The 18,636-nt window shown below is 39.3% G+C and overlaps 4 protein-coding genes across 5 annotated transcripts in view; 1 reads left to right on the forward strand and 3 right to left on the reverse strand.

Moving 5' to 3' along the window:
- Positions 1 to 18,636, forward strand: part of rbp4l (retinol binding protein 4, like) — an 85,549-nt gene that overhangs the window by 44,655 nt on the left and 22,258 nt on the right. The window lies entirely within an intron of this gene.
- Positions 2,167 to 9,541, reverse strand: LOC311098199 (intracellular hyaluronan-binding protein 4). Its single transcript, XM_084138284.1, has 8 exons — positions 9,137 to 9,541; positions 8,847 to 8,955; positions 8,628 to 8,774; positions 4,776 to 4,847; positions 4,595 to 4,678; positions 4,300 to 4,465; positions 4,030 to 4,224; positions 2,167 to 2,454 (listed from the first exon to the last, which is right to left on the reverse strand). The coding sequence occupies exons 1-8, from the start codon at positions 9,381 to 9,383 to the stop codon at positions 2,410 to 2,412; spliced, it is 1,065 nt and encodes a 354-aa protein (XP_083994410.1). The 5' UTR covers positions 9,384 to 9,541; the 3' UTR covers positions 2,167 to 2,409.
- LOC311098198 (uncharacterized protein) lies at positions 10,148 to 16,612 on the reverse strand. Of its 2 annotated transcripts, none has more exons than XM_084138282.1 (4): positions 16,263 to 16,612; positions 14,820 to 14,958; positions 13,939 to 14,439; positions 10,148 to 11,862 (listed from the first exon to the last, which is right to left on the reverse strand). In XM_084138282.1, the coding sequence occupies exons 1-4, from the start codon at positions 16,440 to 16,442 to the stop codon at positions 10,406 to 10,408; spliced, it is 2,277 nt and encodes a 758-aa protein (XP_083994408.1). In that variant the 5' UTR covers positions 16,443 to 16,612; the 3' UTR covers positions 10,148 to 10,405. The 2 variants fall into 2 exon arrangements, with proteins under 2 accessions (XP_083994408.1, XP_083994409.1); XM_084138283.1 differs by having other exon boundaries at positions 14,820 to 14,955; positions 16,263 to 16,580.
- hspb9l (heat shock protein, alpha-crystallin-related, b9-like) lies at positions 17,445 to 18,593 on the reverse strand. Its single transcript, XM_084136108.1, has one exon. It carries the CDS (start codon positions 18,358 to 18,360, stop codon positions 17,743 to 17,745), a length of 618 nt encoding a protein of 205 aa, XP_083992234.1. The 5' UTR covers positions 18,361 to 18,593; the 3' UTR covers positions 17,445 to 17,742.

The raw sequence follows: 18,636 nt of genomic DNA on the forward strand, positions 1-18,636 counted from the left end.
TTGACAGTTAATTATAGTCACACAGTTCATGATCTCCCCAATAGCCACTTAAATACAGAGGGAAAGAGTAAGGAAAAGGGCTGATGGGAAAACACAAGATGCCAAGACAAAGAAAACTTTGGACTTGGGTGCAGAAAATATTGTACACACATCCTTCCAGTATCACTCTGCTTTATCCATCTGGATTCACTCTGTCAGCTACAATGAGCTCATGCATGTGTGCGTTTCACCAGCTCAACACATATCCACAGAAAAAACAGCCCTGAGAATGCAGAAAGAACATTTAAGCCTAACATTTACAATCATCTCAGTGTTAACGCAGCCACGGGAATCTGGCTCAATCCCCCTAAAAAAACAACAGACTCTCTTCAAAGACTAAAACAGTGTGTATCATATGACAACACTAAGACAAGACTCTTATAGCTCAAAGATAAGAGTGTCAGAGCAATCAAGAGGGACAGCGGAGCTGAAAAAAGTGAATTCAGCAGATGAGTGTTTCTCTCACTGTCCATTTCCTCAGAGGAATCAGATTCCAGAGTTCACTGCTGCCAGGCCTGCAGGACAGAGCTCCCTGGTTCTTTCCAGCAAGATTGGCAGTATGTCTAGCAAACTGCCAAAATGTATAGTGATACACGGTGAGTTGGAGGAAACAGCCCATTGTAAATTTAATTTCCTTTCACTATATGACTAGCAGTGACATTCCATCACCAGCCAAAGCACTGTGAGCTTAGAGGAAACTTGTCTACACACACACACACACACACACACAGCAAGCAGTATTTCCTGACATCAGAACTTTTTTTAATCATTTTTCAAGCAGTGGGTGACAGTATCAGATCAGTGACCCAGTTTTTCACCACAGCACAAGGGAAATAGCGTAGAAGTACAATGGACACCCTACAATGGCCGCAGGAGCACAAGGGTCAGATTTATCTTATTCTCTGGGGTGTTATGCCTCCTGGTGGTATAGTAAAGAACTGTACTGAAAAGAGGCTGAGATCAAATGGTTTATTTGGACTGCAGTAAAAGTTACCAGTTTTTAAAAATATCTCTACCCATCTCCTTGATCCATCAGTGCTGCTTAAACCGGAGATAAACACTTTAAACTCAAACTGATCTTGACCTTCCTCTTCATATCTATCGTTTACACACTAATGTTCAGAAGTTTTGTTTTTTTCCTGAAAGTGTCTTATGCTCAGCAAGCTGCATTTATGTGATGAAAAATATAGCACAAGGAAAAACTATTTATATATATATATAAATAAAAATAACTTTAAAATATTATGAATTTTCAGCTGCCATTACTCCAGTCTTTACATAAACCTTTAGTCTAATACAACGAATTGTTGCTCAAGCTCAACTTCCTGAATGGTATACACTGCATAAGCTTTCCTAATTCAAACAGAAAATTACATTTCAGTTCAACATTGTTCAAAACAATGTTCTTCGGAACACAAATGAAGATGCATTTTAAAGAGCGATTTCTGTCCCTCCATTGACAGTCTACACAACTACCACTTTGATGCTTCAAAAAGTTCATAGAGATAGTAAAACTATCCATATGAATTGAGCAGTTTAATCAATTTTTCAGAGACAAGATCACTTTATACAATGAACAGATTGAATTGAGCCTTTATTCACATTTAAACATTGATCAAACAGAAGCATAACCGAACCTGCTTTACACGCGAGAACAAACCTCACTGGTTCTTGCAGGAGCTCAAGCGTGATGCGTAACACGAGAATGAACCTCAGTGGTTCTCGCACGTCAAGCAAGCTTGAGCTTCTGTTTTCCATATCAGATGTATTCCTTGATGAATGTTTATATGAGAATAAAGGCATAAATTAAATTAGTTTAGCGTATAAGAGATCGTGTCGCTTCAGAAGATTGACTAAACCATTCAATTCATATGGATTATTTATACGATTTCTTTATGAACTTTGAAGCATCAAAGTGGTTGTTGTGTGAACTGTTAATAAAGAGACAGAAATCACTCAGATATCATTTAAAAAAAAACCCCACTTCATTTGTGTTCAGAAGAACAAATTCTTATAGTTTTGGAACATCATGAGGGTGAGTGAATTAAATTTTGGGTGAACTAACCCTTCCACATTATGATTTATGATCAAATACTTAACATTTGGGCAATAAAGTGCTCACTCAGCGCAGATGAATGCCTTTAATAGCATGCTTTATTTTTGAACAAACCACTACTCCAGCCTCAATATTAAATCCAATCAAGTGCAAAAGTTAAAGAATGATTAACAAGATGACAATTACAGTAAATGCAAATAACCAACTTCGTGGATTCTTTATTTTTGATCTTTTAAGTGCACATTGCTCATTTCAGTGTTACCAACATGGGTTGTAGAACAGTTTGTTCTTCACTCTCTTCCTCTGGAGCAGCACTAGGCCAGTGCAGGGAAATCTTCTGGATCATCTGGGTTTGGAGCCTTAGGAAATACCAAAACATGAATTAGCCCAAAACCACCAATGGCACTCACACAGCATGAACACCAAACTGGCTTGCAAGTCTTACATTTCACAGTAGAGCTTAAATCAGGCCCAAAAAAAAAAAAAAAAAAACCAAGCCCGACCCAACCCGAGCCCGTTGTGTCCGAGCCCGGCCCGACCCGACACGTTCACTGTAATTATGAGCCCGATTTAAACCCGACCATTTTTAATATGTGGGCCGTTATAACCAGGGGCGGTGCCAGAATTTTTTTTAAGCAGGTGCTGCTGTGCTCATTTAGGCTACAGGAGGGAGCTGCGCAGTTATATATATATTATAAATACTATTAATAAATGAGCAAAAATTGGCCACGCAATATTCAATAATTTAATTATTTAATTATCACAATTAAAGTTTTAATTTTATTAAATTGAACAAGCACAACATTCAGCATTCAATCAAATATTCTTAAATATTCATTATTATTAATAATGTTACTTCAACATATTGTTATTTCAACATAATATGTGTGAGCAACAAGCAAGATGTGCATTTGTAAATTCGGTGACAGCGTGTTTTACGAGTTTCAAATGGTGTGACCGTGGCGCGCCGGCGACTTCATGTCATGATTATAATATCTGCTATATTGCTTTTTATGTATTAAAACCAGGCAATTGGTTGATGGAAAATGTATTAAAATTAAGACACAATTTATACTAAACGAAATTCACTTTAAAGAAAAGCTTTCTTCAAAACAAAACTTAAACTTGAAACTATGTGCTTATTTAATGGCTAAAACACGTACTACAGACTCTTTTTGTACAAATTGCAGCACATTCATTTAATTCTGAATTTTGCACATGTAAGTTGAAAGGCATTTGTTTGTAGTAAAACATATCTGTAACATTTATCAAGTTCATAATTGTGCGTGCATTCATTAATTATTATCTTAATGAATAGACCTAATGCGACAAGGAAGAAGCATGCAAACTGCGTTGTTTGTTTATTCAGAAATAGTTGAATGGATCGGAAAACAAAGTAACAAAAGCGGATATTGAGGCCTGAGGCTGACTACTATAATAATTTCTGTCATGGCAAGACTGCTTGTCTGTTCATCGTGGAAGTCCCCGTTTTTTTTGTTTTTTTGTTTGCTGTCATAGGTGCGCATTTAATGCACGAGACAAAGCCAACACATTATGTTGTCACTCCCCACGACTAGTTTAAAATGTGTCCATACCTCCGATTTTCCTCCAAACTTGCTCAAAGTTAATTCTCCTGTTTTAATTTTTTTCTTTGCTTCTTCAAGATCCATGTCGCACTTAGAATAGCAACAGAATAGCCTACAGCACGCACAGCAGGTGTGATGCGTCACGCGTGCGAGACTGCGAGTGCGAGTGGACTAGACGCTGCGCATGACACGTGACGTGCTTTATCAAGGGCCCGACCCGGCCCGAGGACAGTGGCGGGAAATATCGGCCCGAGTCCGGGCTCGGGCAGAGAATTAAAGCTCTATTTCACAGGACTATGTTGTCAGGGGCATGAGCACATTTTGATGCAACCAATACAACTAACTTACAAATTCAAGTTTTTGTGGAGATCTTTGGGATGGCATGGAGGGAGCCCCACGGCCACGACCACCTCCACCTCGTCCGCCTCTCCCACCACGAGAGGGCCGAGCCAGGCTGCCAAAGTTGATCTCCAGTTGACAGGTAATGTCGTTGGCCGGGCGACGGAAAACCACATCCTCTTCATCAATGCCATTATCAAGTTTCTAAAAAGAAAGACCTGCAATTACAAGAGCAAAACTGCACCCAACAAACTCTGAGCCAAGAATGAGACTCCATACCTGAAGGAGTTTGGACTTATGGATAACCACGGCCTTGGACGGGACAGGGGTGTCTGCCTTACGAATATTCAGCTCTACCTTGGGCCTACTTTGCTCTTGTAGGGCTTTCCACTCATCCAGTGTCATCTCTATGGCAACCTCAATCACTTCCTCAGTCTCAGATGGTCTGTAAGACGAGCAATCACACATTAACATCCATTATGACTTGAAGCATACGTTCATAAAGCCAGCACATAATAGTACCAAGTATTGTGTTACAACTACAAGATATTTCCTGCAGCTGTGCGAAACAGACCTGTTTTCTCCATCAGTTGCAACTACCTCTTGGGTCTCCTCGGTTTCAACAACCTCCTCACTAGGTGACCCCTCTTCAATTTCACTACAGGACAGAAGGAAGATGACAATCATTTTCTCAGCAAATTGAGAAAAATATTCCAATTGGACATAATATATAACTATATAAAATGTGAAGTCACCTCATTTGGTCTCTCATAGAGCCCCAGTTGCGAGATCCACTGCCACTGCGCTTCTCTTCCGAACGGACACTCCTAATTTCAAGTAATGTCTCATTTACCAGAAGACATTGCACACAAAGGTTTTAAAAGGGGTCATTTGATGCTTTTTAATGTTTTCCTTTAGTGTAATGTATCCAATATTGTGTGTATGAGATCCGCAAAGTTACAAAGCTCCCACAAAGGGATTTATTCTAACAGAGAACACCGCTCTAAACACCTTGATCCAAGCCCAGATATTACTTCCTCAAATGTCGGTCACAATGTGAAATATGAGCATTATGAAGAGAGAAGACAAGGCTTCAGTGAATTGCAGTGTTACGTCACGGAGACATCTCGTGCTTGGATGAGAAAAAACTTTGTTTGGCCTTCCAAAAACAGATGAAATTAGGAATCTGATGTAAATATTTATTTATAAAGCTGTTTTTTAGCAGTACAACCCAAATGTTTTCTTGTGCACAGCGCATTTTACAAAGGACCTCTTCATGAACCTGGGAAAGCACAATGCTGGCTAAATACAAAGCACTTACCAATGTGAAACTTTCTGCTCAAGTTGTGCTCGCAAAGTTCCTTCCAATCGTTCAACTTGATCCACATTTTTAGAAAATACACTTGGGCTCAAACTGATACGGTAAAACCAACAACATTATTAACGATGCAGGGCTCGCAAAATTTAAAAAAAAAATAAAAAAATAAAAAAAAGAAGCTGGTAGCCCTTCAGATTTTGGTAGCCCGAAATGAATTTTACTGCCCAATAGAAACCAATAGAAAATTGGTTAGGAGTCAAAAACTTTCAAAGCAAATTCACTATTAACTAGTTTCATTAACATGCAGATGGCAGGGTTTTATCACTGAGGTCCCGAATGTGAGGTAGGCTAGTTAGGGTGGTTCGGGGGCACCCCCGAGAAAATTTTGATTTCTTTGATCTACATGTGCATTTTAAGATGTTTTGAAGGCCAAAAAAAATTGGATAACAATAGCTTTAAAACCATGTCACGCAGCCGATTATTTCTCTCCTCATCAGCATCACACTCTTTTTCTGTTTTTCTCTTGCTCCGTCTCTTCCCCTCCTAAAGCTGAGCTTTGACTGATATAGGCTTTTCATTTTTGTCTGTCAGTGAAGTAAGTAAACATAGGGTCAACTTTTCTCATATGCGTTCATTTACTTAAAGCTACTAGGAAAGCTAGGTAGCCTAACTAAGTTTATTAAATTCATTCCAATATGTACACATTCATTACTGATCTTATTCCTATACATGGCCATAGACAGGGCTTTATAATCAAAGAGGTCCTAAATTTAAGGTTGTTGGGGGGGGGGGGGGGGGGGGGGTAGGGGGAGAAATAGCTTTAAAACCATGTCAGCGGGCAGTAGATTATTTGTCAATACCTGCTCTCACTGCTTATCCATCACGCTTTCTTTTTCTCTCAGTCTCCTCTTCTTGCCCTGTCTCTTCCCCTCCTAAAGCTGAACTTTTTTAATTTACTGAAGGCTACAATTTGTACTACATTAATTCACATTCATTATTAATCTTGTGCCTAACATGATGAAAACTGCTTTGTTAATGTTTCTTGCCCCCTCACAATGACAGTAAACTAATTACTACATTACATGAGTCACGTTACATAGGTCTATTTTCAGTTCAAAATGGCGAAATTAGACAAAAGTACATTCATTTGCCTGATTTTAGTCATTAATTTAACATTGATGACCTGAAAAAAACTGTCAAATATGAAATGTTTAGTTTAGCATAAACTCATCTCATCTCGCACTTGATCAACTAAAAACTAAACTGAAGTGTCAGTCGCTCTGCTCAAATTCGCGCTAAGCAGCTTTTGTGAACATAAATTTCGCCTACTTTGATTTGATTGGTCATCTCAAATATTCTGACACTGACGAGCAGTGACAGACCAATGAGGCTCAGATGAACACACACACAGTCCTCTGTTTCTGACGTGCACTCTGCTCGGCACCGCTGCGGATTGAAGATGAACGCGCTGAATCTGATTATAAAAAGACTGAAGAGAACACCATTTCAGATAGCCCGTCGGGCAGGCCGGTTATGCATTTTGGTAGCCCGACTGGAACACACAATAGCCCTGGGACATCGGGCTAGCGATTTTGCGAGCCCTGCGATGTTTACAACTGCTTAAAGCTGAAGCTCACAATTATGGTACAGGGCGTTACATTTCAGACAAGCTTGAGGCGTTTAGCCAATCAGAGCATTCGGAGCTTTAGGGAAGGAGGGGCTTTGTAGAATTCAGCAGTTTCAGACAGAATAAAGGAGCCGCAATAATGAACAGTATGTGACAATTTTTTTTTTTTAAATTAAAGGGATACTCCACCGTCTTTTCATATTAAACTATGTTATTCCCTTAACTAAGACGAGTTGATACATACCTCTCTCGTCTCAGTGCGTGCACTCAATCGCTCTGGCGCGCGGCGAAACTTTGTTCACTCAGTTCATTCAATATGGGCCAAGCAGAGAAGCTACCAAACACCTCCACGTGTTCCCTATTTAAACACAGTTACTCGCGTAGTGTAACTCGACCTAGGACGGTGACACAAAACAAAACGTTGTGCTTTTCTAAGCGTGTAAAATGGATAACTATATTGTATGGCGGAATACCATAGCAAGTGCTTATGAGCACTTCGACTTGGCGGAGTAATATCTTCACTCGTGAAAAATCCTCTCACCGGCCCCCGCTCCCTCTGGTGAAGATATTACTCCGCCAAGACGAAGTGCTTACAAGCGCTTGCTATGGTATTCCGCCATTCAATATAGTTATCCATTTTACACGCTTAGAAAAGCGCAACGTTTTGTTTTGTGTCACCGTCCTAGGTCGAGTTACACTACGCGAGTAACTGTGTTTAAATAGGGAACACGTGGAGGTGTTTGGTAGCTTCTCTGCTTGGCCCGTATTGAATGAACTGAGTGAACAAAGTTTCGCCGCGCGCCAGAGCGATTGAGTGCACGCACTGAGACGAGAGAGGTATGCATCAACTCGTCTTAGTTAAGGGAATAACATAGTTTAATATGAAAAGACGGTGGAGTATCCCTTTAAAGCTTTTAAACAAATAATGAAGCATCATATGAACCCTTTTAGTTTTCAGACATTAGTTCCCAAATTCTTTAAACCAGCAGGTTCCAAATAGTTATTTAACAAAAAAATAAATAAAAATAATGGGTCACTGATAAGTTCTTAAATGGTAATAAAGGTAGAAATCAATTGACCATATAATTGCACGTCACCCATCACATAATAGAACCAAGAGATTGATATGAATTTATTAATGTCGAACATATATAATATCAGAATATATTGTTACATATTATAATATTTGTATCTAATTTATTGGAATATGAAACAATGCTTCAGTGATAAAGGACAAGTTTATATCTCGATAATTTTAATTAAGTGATATGGGATTAAAGGGATAGTTCACCCAAAAATTTTAGTTGACATTATTTCCTCACCCTCAAGTTGTTCCAAACCTGTATGAATTTCTTCGTTCTGAACACAAAAGATGATATTTTGAAAAATGTTGGTAACCAAACACTTGACAGAAGTCATTGACTTCCATAACTATGGAAGTCAATGGGGTGGAGTCCATCAACTGTTTGGTTAACCATTATTTTGTGTGTAGCAGTACAAAGAAATTCACACAGGTTTGGAACAACTTGAGGGTGAGAAAATGTCAGAATTTTCATTTTGGTGGAACTATCCCAAAGGTCCTAAATCGAAACCAGATGCCAACCACCACATTACCTTTTTTTAAAACGGACATTTAAAAGACCATAAAGAATCACTGCTCACGTTCGGTCACTGCCACTGTGTCGTTCGAACTCCCTCTTTCCTCTCTGGTCAAATCCATCATTGGATCTTGGATATCCTGGGCCTCGGGCTCCTCGTCCACGTCCAGTACCTCTTCCTCTGACAGGCCTGTCCAGCACATCCACAGGCCTACACACAGACGAAGATAGATTGAGTGGCACGCAAAATAATTCCGAAATAGTAGCAAAGTAAGAGCTTTACCTCTCAACAGAGAAACTGAGGGGGGTGTCGTCATCGTTGAATTTGCGCTCAAAAGTCACGCGTCTCTCTATTCGCTCCTCAACCTCTCCACGAGCAAGGCGGACTTGGCCTAGAAATTTGGACAAAACATATGCCACAAACATATGAACACTTGAAATGCCTAAAACTCAAGCAACTAGCGCACACCACGTTCAGATTCTTCTAGTGGTTTATTAAATTAATCTATAACTTTATTAAACAGAAAGACATGTTGCGTCGAGTAAAATTACCCCGTCCTTCACCCAAGTTACCTTGTCCACCGCCAACTGCTGGAAGAACGATTGTCCTGTCCCTTTGAGACTCCTTCTTTCCAGCTTTAGTCGTGGTTGAAGTTTTCTTTTGCTCCTCTTTCTTCTTCTTCTGCTTTTTCCCTACACCTGCCGCGAATAAGATGTCGAAAGGGTCGGATTCATCGTCCAGCAGCTGGCCGAAACGATTCGCAACGGCACATCCATACCCCTCATTAGGCATCTCCTCCACTAACGTTAACTCCTTCATCTTTTTCGATTATTATTAAGAAAACAACCGACTAGATATCAAAGAAGGATCAAAAAAGTTCTGGTTTATTTCCCAAAGAGAAAATAGAGACTTTAAACAGAGCCCATTGATTGATCTCTAGTCGGTGAACACCAACTAATTTAACCGTCAGAAGTGACGTTCATGAAATTGAAATCAGGTTAATATAAAAACAATTAGTCTCCGCCCCGGAAGTCCACTTAGTTTTCAGAACGCCCTCATTAATATTGACTACGCATTCAAATTATTATTTGCTATATTGTATAAAATACCAGTTTCTTTGTGACTGGAAATGTGAAATTATAAGTTTTAGAATAAAAACAAATATATTGTCATTCCAATATAAAATTGGTACAATTTCTATTTGTGCATTTCCTCATAGCTGTACATTTTATAGCTGTCCCATACACAAAGTTACAACAATAACAAAACGTTGTGCAATAAATCAGATCAAGCGAAATTGAGATAACTAAGGGAATGACTGCTGATAAAATAAGTTCCCAGTATAAATAAAATGTTTAAAAAAGATAAATAAAATGTACACTGTTAAACTTACATTAACCACTCCATCTGTGCAACGCACCGGATTGTGGGATATCTTAGATCTAAAAATCGACCAGGGTAAGGTATTTTAGAGGAATAGATTAGCAAACACTGTATTCAGACATGACATTTACTAATCAACTTTATATTTAATCAAATAAAATTATTTCATAATACATTTAATGTTAAGAAGACAGAGATGGTTCTTCATGATGTTTTTATTGCCAACACACACCAGTATTGATTCCCAGTCCTGTTTTGAAAATATAATTGTTTACACAATTAAAAAATACAGAGGCTTACACAATTTTGTTTAATTCAGCTTGCCAATCAAGACCCTACAGATCATTAGCTATGGACATAATAATGATATGCATTACATAAACTATTTCAAACAGCCCTGAACATGAGATGCAATGTTTAATTCAGTGTAACCTTTGGTCTAGCAAAAATTGAAGAATTTACATGGTATATTTACATTTATGTTGCTTAAGATTTCTATGATCCACAAACTTTTTCCCACAGCTCTCACAACTGAATGACTTTAGACCGGTGTGCACTCGCTGATGGGTCCTCAGATGCACAGCCTGATTGAACGTCTTACCACAAACATCACAACCGAAAGGTCTCTCTCCTGTATGGATTCTCATGTGCATCTGAATACTGCTCGAATACCCAAACCTCTTTCCACAAACCTCACAACTATACGGCTTTTCCTTCGTGTGAACCCTTTGGTGTACCGTAAGGGCGGCTTGTGAGTAGAACTTCTTTTGACAATGTTCGCAACTAAACTTCTTCAGCAGAGGACTGACCAGGCGCTCATGATGCTTCTCTCCTGTGTGTACAAGCATGTGCTGATTAAGAGAACTGGGGAATATGAAGGCCTTATTACAGATCGAACACACACAATCTCTCCTTCCCGCGTGAATGATTCGCTTGTGCCTTTTCATGTAGTCCGAACTGGTAAATCCCTTACCGCAAACGTCGCAAAGGAACGGTTTGCTTGAAGTGTGTTTGTGCATGTGCATCTTCAGAGCGTACGCTGTGGTGTACCTTTTCAAACATATCGGACAACCGTACAGCTTCACTCCCGTGTGACCAGATTTGTGTCTGTTGAGGTTTCCAGAGGTGGCGAACTTCTTGTCGCATACGTCACATGCGTATCGCTTTTCCCTCGTGTGCACGAGCATATGCGCCTGCAAGTGTTTGCGAGCACTGAACCGCTTGTCGCAGAGTTGGCACGGATACTCGTAGGTTTTCTCGATGTGGCTCTTCTGGTGATTTTTCAGATATCGTTCACAGCTATAAAACGCGCCACATATCTCGCAGCAGTAGGGCTTCTCACCGGTGTGCAGTGTTTGATGATCGAGCATGTTTTGTTTAATTTTGAACTGCTTGTCACATACGGGACAGCTGTAGAGCGTTTCGACTGCTCTGCATCTGTGTCTGCCGAAGGAACGCTTGCCAGGAAAAACTTTCTGGCAGTGTGGGCAAGTAACCGTCTTTTCTGCCGTGTGAAGGCGCTTGTGCTTTTCCAGGGAAGCCTGAAATACAAAAGACTTGGAACATATATCACATTTGAATAGCTGAGCTCCAGTGTGCATCGCCGCGTGTCTGATGAGGCAGCTTCTCATAGTAAAGCGCTTATCGCAATGCGAACATTTGTAGTGTTTCACGTGAGCCCGAACGTGGTTAATGAACTTCCACCTCAGTTCAAAACACTTCCCGCAAGTTTTGCAACGGAACAAACCATCATTTGATTGCTTTATCATTTCTGTGTTAGGTGTGGCGTTAGGCTGAACGACTGGATTTTCAATGGTAATATTCAAACCTTGCACAAGCGATTCGGTTGCATACTGACTGCTTTCCAAGACAGCACAAGATAAGTCTTCGTTGTCCAAGTTATTTTGTAGAATTTCTGTAAGGAGAAGAACACAGAGTATGTTTAAGAGAAACAAACTGGAAAAGATCAACATTTTTCTACATTGTCTTTTATATGGAAATATTGGTCATTAGGGTGCGTTCAGTAAATTTTAACTCATTAAAGCTGTTGATTTTAAACTTTAGTCACGCCCCCTTAAACCTTGAAAAAAAATCTGGCACCCCCACCCCACATAAAATTTGGAAAAATTTCATTTTAATTGAAATTGAAAACCTGCAATGGCTTCATTTTCACCGTGTCTATACCTGGCGTGACTAAAGAACTCATAATCAGTGATTCTGTTTACACTGGACGCAGTGCGATGCCACAACAAATCCCCGACAGTAAACTGACACGCCATTTTATTTATGACATACTCCAAGCGCTCATGCTACTTCTGAAATGAAGGACAAATGGATTCGCAACGGTTGCTTTGTCGCGTACAGTGTAGACAGCTTTTAGCTGTTGCGAGGCGATAACCATTGTGTCCGGTGTAAACACGGTGTTTGTATTGCTGTTTGTATTGCTGTGGCGGGTTCACAATAGCAGCTTGTGAAGCCGTCCACTGAAGAGATGCTTTTCTATGGCAAGGAAGATATTCAATGTTCAGACAGTGTGCAGTCAACGGTCTGAAGAAGAACGTTTCAGAAGAATTGGCATTCGGTGCCGCTTTATAAAAGGCAGAGAGCCAATCGGCATTCACACACTACATTTTGTAAATTAATATATTTTATTCAAAAAGGTTTTATTCAAATAAATGTTGTTCTTTTAAACTTACTATTTATCAAAAAATCCTGAATTTTTTCTTTTATCACGGTTTCCACAAAGGATTAAGCAGCACAATTATTTTCAAAATTAATAATAAGAAATGTTTGGTAAACCTGAAATCAAAACATGTTTTTTTAAGGATCGTGTGACACTGAAGACTGGAATAATTGCAGCAGAAAATTCAGCTTTGCCATTACAGGAATAGATTACAATTTAAAATGTATATAAAAAATATTAAATCATAATATTTCACAATATTACTGTACTTTTTGATCGAATAAAAGCAGCCTTGGTGAGCATAAGAGACTACTTTCAAAAACATACCGACCCCAAATTTATTATTTATTCTCCTACGCTGTTGACAGTGTAAACAGTGCAGCGCTTCTGGGTTCTATGTCAGAACGTAGGCTCATTATTGGCCAACGCTGGTCATGCGTGTTATGCTGGCCAATAGTGAGCCTACGTTCTGACGTAGAACGTCAACAGCGTAGGAGAATGACATGGAAGAGAAGAGACTGTTGAATAAAGTTGTTATATTTGCGCACAAAAAGTATTCTTGTCGCTTGATAAACTTAAGGTTGAGCCACTGTAGCCACTTAGACTATTTTAACGATGTCTTTACTAACTTTCTGGGCTGGCAAATGAAATTACATAGCAGCCTATGGAGGAGTGAGACAGCTCTGAGTTTTCATCAAAAATATCTTAATTTGTGTTCCGAAGATGAACGAAAGTCTTACGGGGTTGGAACAACATGAGGGTGAGTAATTACTGACAGAATCTTTTTTTTGGGGTGAACTAACCCTTTAAGCACAACATTTGAAATCATAATAATATGGATGATGCGACGGCAGCCATATTGCGCCAGAACGCCCAACACACACCAGCTTACTGGTGGAGAGGAGACAGTGATGAAGCCAATCAGTATATGGGGATGATTAGGAGGCCATGATGGACAGAGGCCAAGGGGCAAATTTGGTCAGGGTTACACCCCTACTCTTTTTCGAAGGCCATCCTGGGATTTTTAATGACCACAGAGAGTCAGGACCTCGGTTTAACGTCTCATCCGAAGGACGGTGCTCTTTGACAGTATAGTGTCCCCGTCACTATACTGGGGCGTTAGGACCCACACAGACCACAGGGTGAGCGCCCCCTGCTGGCCTCACTAACACCTCTTCCAGCAGCAACCTGGTTTTTCCCAGGAGGTCTCCCATCCAGGTACTGACCAGGCTCAGCCCTGCTTAGCTTCAGTGGGCAACCAGTCTTGGGCTACAGGGTGATATGGCTGCTGGCCGAATCATGTCTTACCTTGAGTGGTGACCTCTAGTGTTTCCAGGGATGTATTGACAGCATCACAGGTTTCGAGCTGCACAATGAATTCTTCTTCGTGCAGAGTGGCTTCGAACTCAATGCTCACTTCTGGAGTCGTGTGAAATCGCTGGTGTTTCATCAAGCATTTCATCATTTTGAAAGTATTCCCACATGTCAAACAATTGAAAGGTCTTTCTTTGTGTAAAGCATTGTGAATGTTCAACAAGGCCAAGTCTTTGAAAGATACTCCACAGGACTCGCAAATGAAAGGCTCCCGTCTCACCTCTGCAGCTATATTTGTGCTTGTGGAAGGTTGGCTTTCACTCAAACCCACATTGCCTGCCAGAATGTCGGTGGGTGCAGATGGCAGCTGTTGGTACTGATTATTTGCTGCTTGTCCAGAGTTTTCCTGATGTTCTGATTCCAATTCATAATCCTTGTTCTTTTCAGGACCAAGAAGCACATTATTTTCAGGCTCAGGTGTGGCTGCTTGACCCTCTGTGAGAATACAATAAGAATACATTTCCTATTGTAAAGTATGCGAGTTAAACAAACAAGAAAAAATGTAGGGCGAGACATGGTATTGTCCATCTGGAATTGATTGGACCGTTGGATCATTGTGGTTCACTATTGCTGTGATTTCATGCGAGTGACAGGTTGTCCTGCCCTCATGCTAGTAAAAATGTCATCAGTAAAGAGAAAAGATGTCTATGCAATAAGGAGGGGAAGTTATTTTGATTAAAGATTACGAGGGCACATGAAATAAAAAAAATTATGATGTACACAGATAACTAATTTATAATAAACACTGCAATATTCCATAAAAAATAAGAAACGTCGGTATTGATTTCATTGTGACTTTAAGAATAAAGACATACCATTTAGTTTGTCTTGTTTTGACAGCTGAGACTTTGCCGTAGCTTCCAATACTTGAGCTGAGATGCGATCATGAATCAGTTTCACCATTGTCTCTATTGTGGCTTTACTCAACAGCTCCATGAATGCAGCAAACTCCTTCTGAAATACAAAGATATCAGATTTTTAGTTGTATCGCACAGCATTTTGTGTCAACCTGGAGTTGCGTTGAAAGTGCTATATAAATAAAGAAAAAGAAAGACAAAGAGATAATTTGAGATTTAGTCATTTGCAAGCACCTTTTACAATTTGCTGCATGTCAAAAAGCAGGGTTTGATTAAAATAAATGATTTTTGTTATACTGTCTTACAATAATTACTTTCCATGCACAAAATATTTGACTCTGGGTTTTCATCTTTTTTTTGGATCCCTAAAGAACTGCAATGTTTTCTTTTGTTTTCAATGCATTCTGACTAGAACAAGATGCCCAAAGGACAAACATGTTCCGAGGTATTCACCTGTTTGAGTGTAAATATCCTGCTCCATTGACCTCAAAACACATGAATTTCCAATCACTCAATATGAGTGAACACCGACAGACACAAAAAGCAATGTTGCATATTATATAAATCACCAACTCTAGCATTCATTTGAATGAATGAGACATGATGTTTTCTGCACTATCTATTAAATTGTCAATTTGTCATCACGTCGCCTTGCGCTGGTGACAAATCATTTTCTATTATCTATTAATGCAGTATTGATTGTGTTTTTCTGTTGTTGCTAGCTGCCTATGATCAGGAGGAAAATCATGTAAAAACACCAAACAATTTCTTTACAACTTGTGTGATGAAGGTGACGACTGTCATGATTTTTGACACACAAATTAAAACCTTGCCGAGCACATATGACTAGGTCACGGATTTTTCAGTATATAATTTTTCAAATATATCTGGCATGTTGACATTAAGTAGGTACAGCTGTTTAAGTGTATATTTGCGGTATATTTTAAAAAAATCAACTTATCCTTCTGTCAGAACACAGTAGTATGGTTTCTTTACATAATGCATTTGTTCATATATTTTCATATGACTGTCATATATCAAAAACAATTTAGAATTGTGTCTAACGTAATCATCTCTGGTTAATTTCCAATGTGGGGCATTCTTCTGTAAGAATCAGTATTAATTGTCTTTTAAAACAAGCAGGAATTTAAGACAGCATGTTACAAAAACACGCCATTTAATCAACTACAGCTTACTGGGAAACAGATGGAGGTTGCAAGTTTAACAGGTTTATTATGTTTATAAAATAATTACATTCAATATGGACTTAATATATTCGTTACTCTGTGCACTCTTCATATGCCAGTTGCAAGTACAATGTAAACAACAGCCAGGCAACATTTAGAAGCGTGTTGTGAACAGGAATGGACACTTAATGCGCTTTTCTACTCTAGAACTTACAGTTTTGGCTTGATTCGCCTGTTTAAGTCTGTTTTTGTTCACTGCAGTCCCCTTGTTGCGCTTCCACTCTTCAGATAAGACAGCCGTGAAGTCAGAGAGATATTTGCTCAACTCCGACACGACACTTTCAACTAACACCCCCATAACGGAGGACAGTAACTCGTGAATTACTGCCGTCATGCTCAAGGAAGATTCTCGGCACTTTACTCCCCAAAATATGCGTACTACCTCATTACATACAATAATGCAGGTTTAAAAAGTATCCTAGCTAGCCCGATTAATTTGCTTGTTTGTGGCGGGTGAACAGACGGAAGGAAATTCGTCTCTCAAACTAAAATCTCGACTGGAGTATGTTTTGTAATAGCAGTACTGCCACCTAGAGGGTTGGAGTTATTAGTACGCTTTACTTCAAGTGGGGGAAGTCAAATGTTTTTATTCCGTCTGTACTGGGAAGTCTCTAAATTTGTGGGATTCATATGAGAGAACTAAATGTTGATATTTGCTTATGTTTTTTCAACCCTAGAAAACTCTAGAAACTCTAAAACTGAATTTGTGAGATGCATGGAACAATTCTTATTATTTTATGCATGATTGTTGTGACTCAAAAATTAAAACCATAGCTTTTTTTTAACACAAACTATTTTTTTTAAGTTTTCAAAAATATCTGATTTGTGGATGACCGACAATGCAAAGTACACTGTAAAAAAAAAGTACAAAGTACAATGAACTTGGATGTTTAAGTCATTTTCAACTTAAATTACATTAAACTGACATTTAAAAAAAAAGTGTTGAGTTTGTATAAATTAAAAAAGAAAGTTGATGTGATGAGCTAAATCAATAAAAACATGTTGTCATAACTTACAGTATCATATAATTTTTTTACAGTGAAGAGACAGTTGAGCAAAGCAAAGTAGGCCTAGGCCTATATGAATTAAGTATATTTTAAGAATGTTTGGTAAAAGCTTTAAGTGGATGAGATCCAAATTAAAGAGCTAAATACTGATCATTGCTATTTCACCCCTAGAAAAAAAAACGTTTTTGTGAATTTGTGAGATGCAACAATCCTTAAGAAATTCTTAATTATTTAGCCTAATCCATGCAGAGATTCGTATGAAGATTGTAATAACACAAATGGAAGCAAAATGTATGAAATAAATAAGTACAACTTAATACATTTATTAATTTAATAATTCTTTGTGTAAATCTTGCAAGTTACATAAACTTGGTGGTGCCCCAGGACCAGATTAGTTTTTAGTTTATTGGATGTACACTTAATAATCTTTTTGACAAAAACATCTCTTTGCAATATAACAAAAACAAATATATTACTGAATTGAAGTGTTAGACTTCTGCAATGAACAAAATGTTAATACACTTCTACAAAATGTGTAGCATCAATAAAGATCTTTTACAGCTTGTTTAAGTTCGAGCTTTATATGGGTGTCCCACAGAGTCATTAGTTGTGTTGTGGAGGCTAAGCTCAGTTCTCCGTAGACTCTGCCTCAACTGCCGGGTTCTCAGGCTGAGGGCTCTGAGGAGCAGGACTCTTCACAGCAGGAGTGTATGTAATGGGAATCACTCTCTCGTTGCTCACAGCATTAGGCTCTTTGGGTGCTTGTATCTGTAGCTGGCCATTATTTAAAGAACAGGTCACCATTTCAGGACTCACACCTTCTGGAAGGTCAAACTCCTGCCTAAATTCTTGGCTTCTGTACGAGTACGATCCTTTCCCGTCATCTTGCTTCTTCTCCGTCTTTCCGCTCACCCGCAACTTCCTGCCCACTTGTTTGACGGACAGCTCCTCCGGAGAGAAATCCTTCGTATCTAGTGTCAGTGCATAGTGGCTTCCTTCCTTTCCGATCTGGAATGAGATGGGTCTGAAAGTGGTCATGGGTGGGACATGGTCAATCTCGTCAAAAATCCTTTGGTGCAGGCGTTCCATGAACTCCAGGTTATGCCTCATCTCCTGCATGTGTCTCATCATTTCTTTCTCAATCTGAAAGAACAGAGGTCTTGTCTCCGGCCACAGGCTGCGCACTGGCCAGTGGAAGTCCATGAATGGGCTGAGATGAGGCTGAAATGTGCTTGGGCAAAGCATCTTTGGTGGATTTTCGGTGCTGTGTTGAGCTGGTCGACTTCGTCTGTGCTTCTTTCCCAATGAACAAGACTCGATGCTTTTATATGCTGCCTCAGAACATTCCAGTAACGCTCTGATATTAGCACTGCAATGTGTCAGCCTGTCGAAGAGTTGCTATGACTGAGCACTTGCAGTCATGTTCCAAAACAAGTCGGCTGTATTTTTGTGATCCATCTGTTAAATACCAGAGAAGTGCATCGTTGTTCTATTTACAGTGACTACTCATGGCACTCCAAT

The sequence above is a fragment of the Abramis brama genome (genome assembly GCF_963993115.1).
Source record: "Abramis brama genome assembly, chromosome: 15".
Lineage (NCBI taxonomy): Eukaryota > Metazoa > Chordata > Actinopteri > Cypriniformes > Leuciscidae > Abramis > Abramis brama.

Excerpts from the sequence above, each read along its gene's own strand:
- LOC311098199 (XM_084138284.1), bottom strand. The coding sequence starts at position 9,383 with ATGAAGGAGTTAACGTTAGTGGAGGAGATGCCTAATGAGGGGTATGGA. Across the intron at positions 8,956-9,136 it reads AGCAGTTGGCGGTGGACAAG|GCCAAGTCCGCCTTGCTCGT; the intron begins GTAACTTGGGTG and ends CCAAATTTCTAG. Across the intron at positions 4,848-8,627 it reads CACAGTGGCAGTGACCGAAC|GAGTGTCCGTTCGGAAGAGA; the intron begins GTGAGCAGTGAT and ends ACTTGAAATTAG.
- LOC311098198 (XM_084138282.1), bottom strand. The coding sequence starts at position 16,442 with ATGACGGCAGTAATTCACGAGTTACTGTCCTCCGTTATGGGGGTGTTA. Across the intron at positions 14,959-16,262 it reads AGGCGAATCAAGCCAAAACT|AAGGAGTTTGCTGCATTCAT; the intron begins GTAAGTTCTAGA and ends TTTGTATTTCAG. Across the intron at positions 14,440-14,819 it reads AAAACAAGACAAACTAAATG|AGGGTCAAGCAGCCACACCT; the intron begins GTATGTCTTTAT and ends GTATTCTCACAG.
- hspb9l (XM_084136108.1), bottom strand. The coding sequence starts at position 18,360 with ATGCTTTGCCCAAGCACATTTCAGCCTCATCTCAGCCCATTCATGGAC.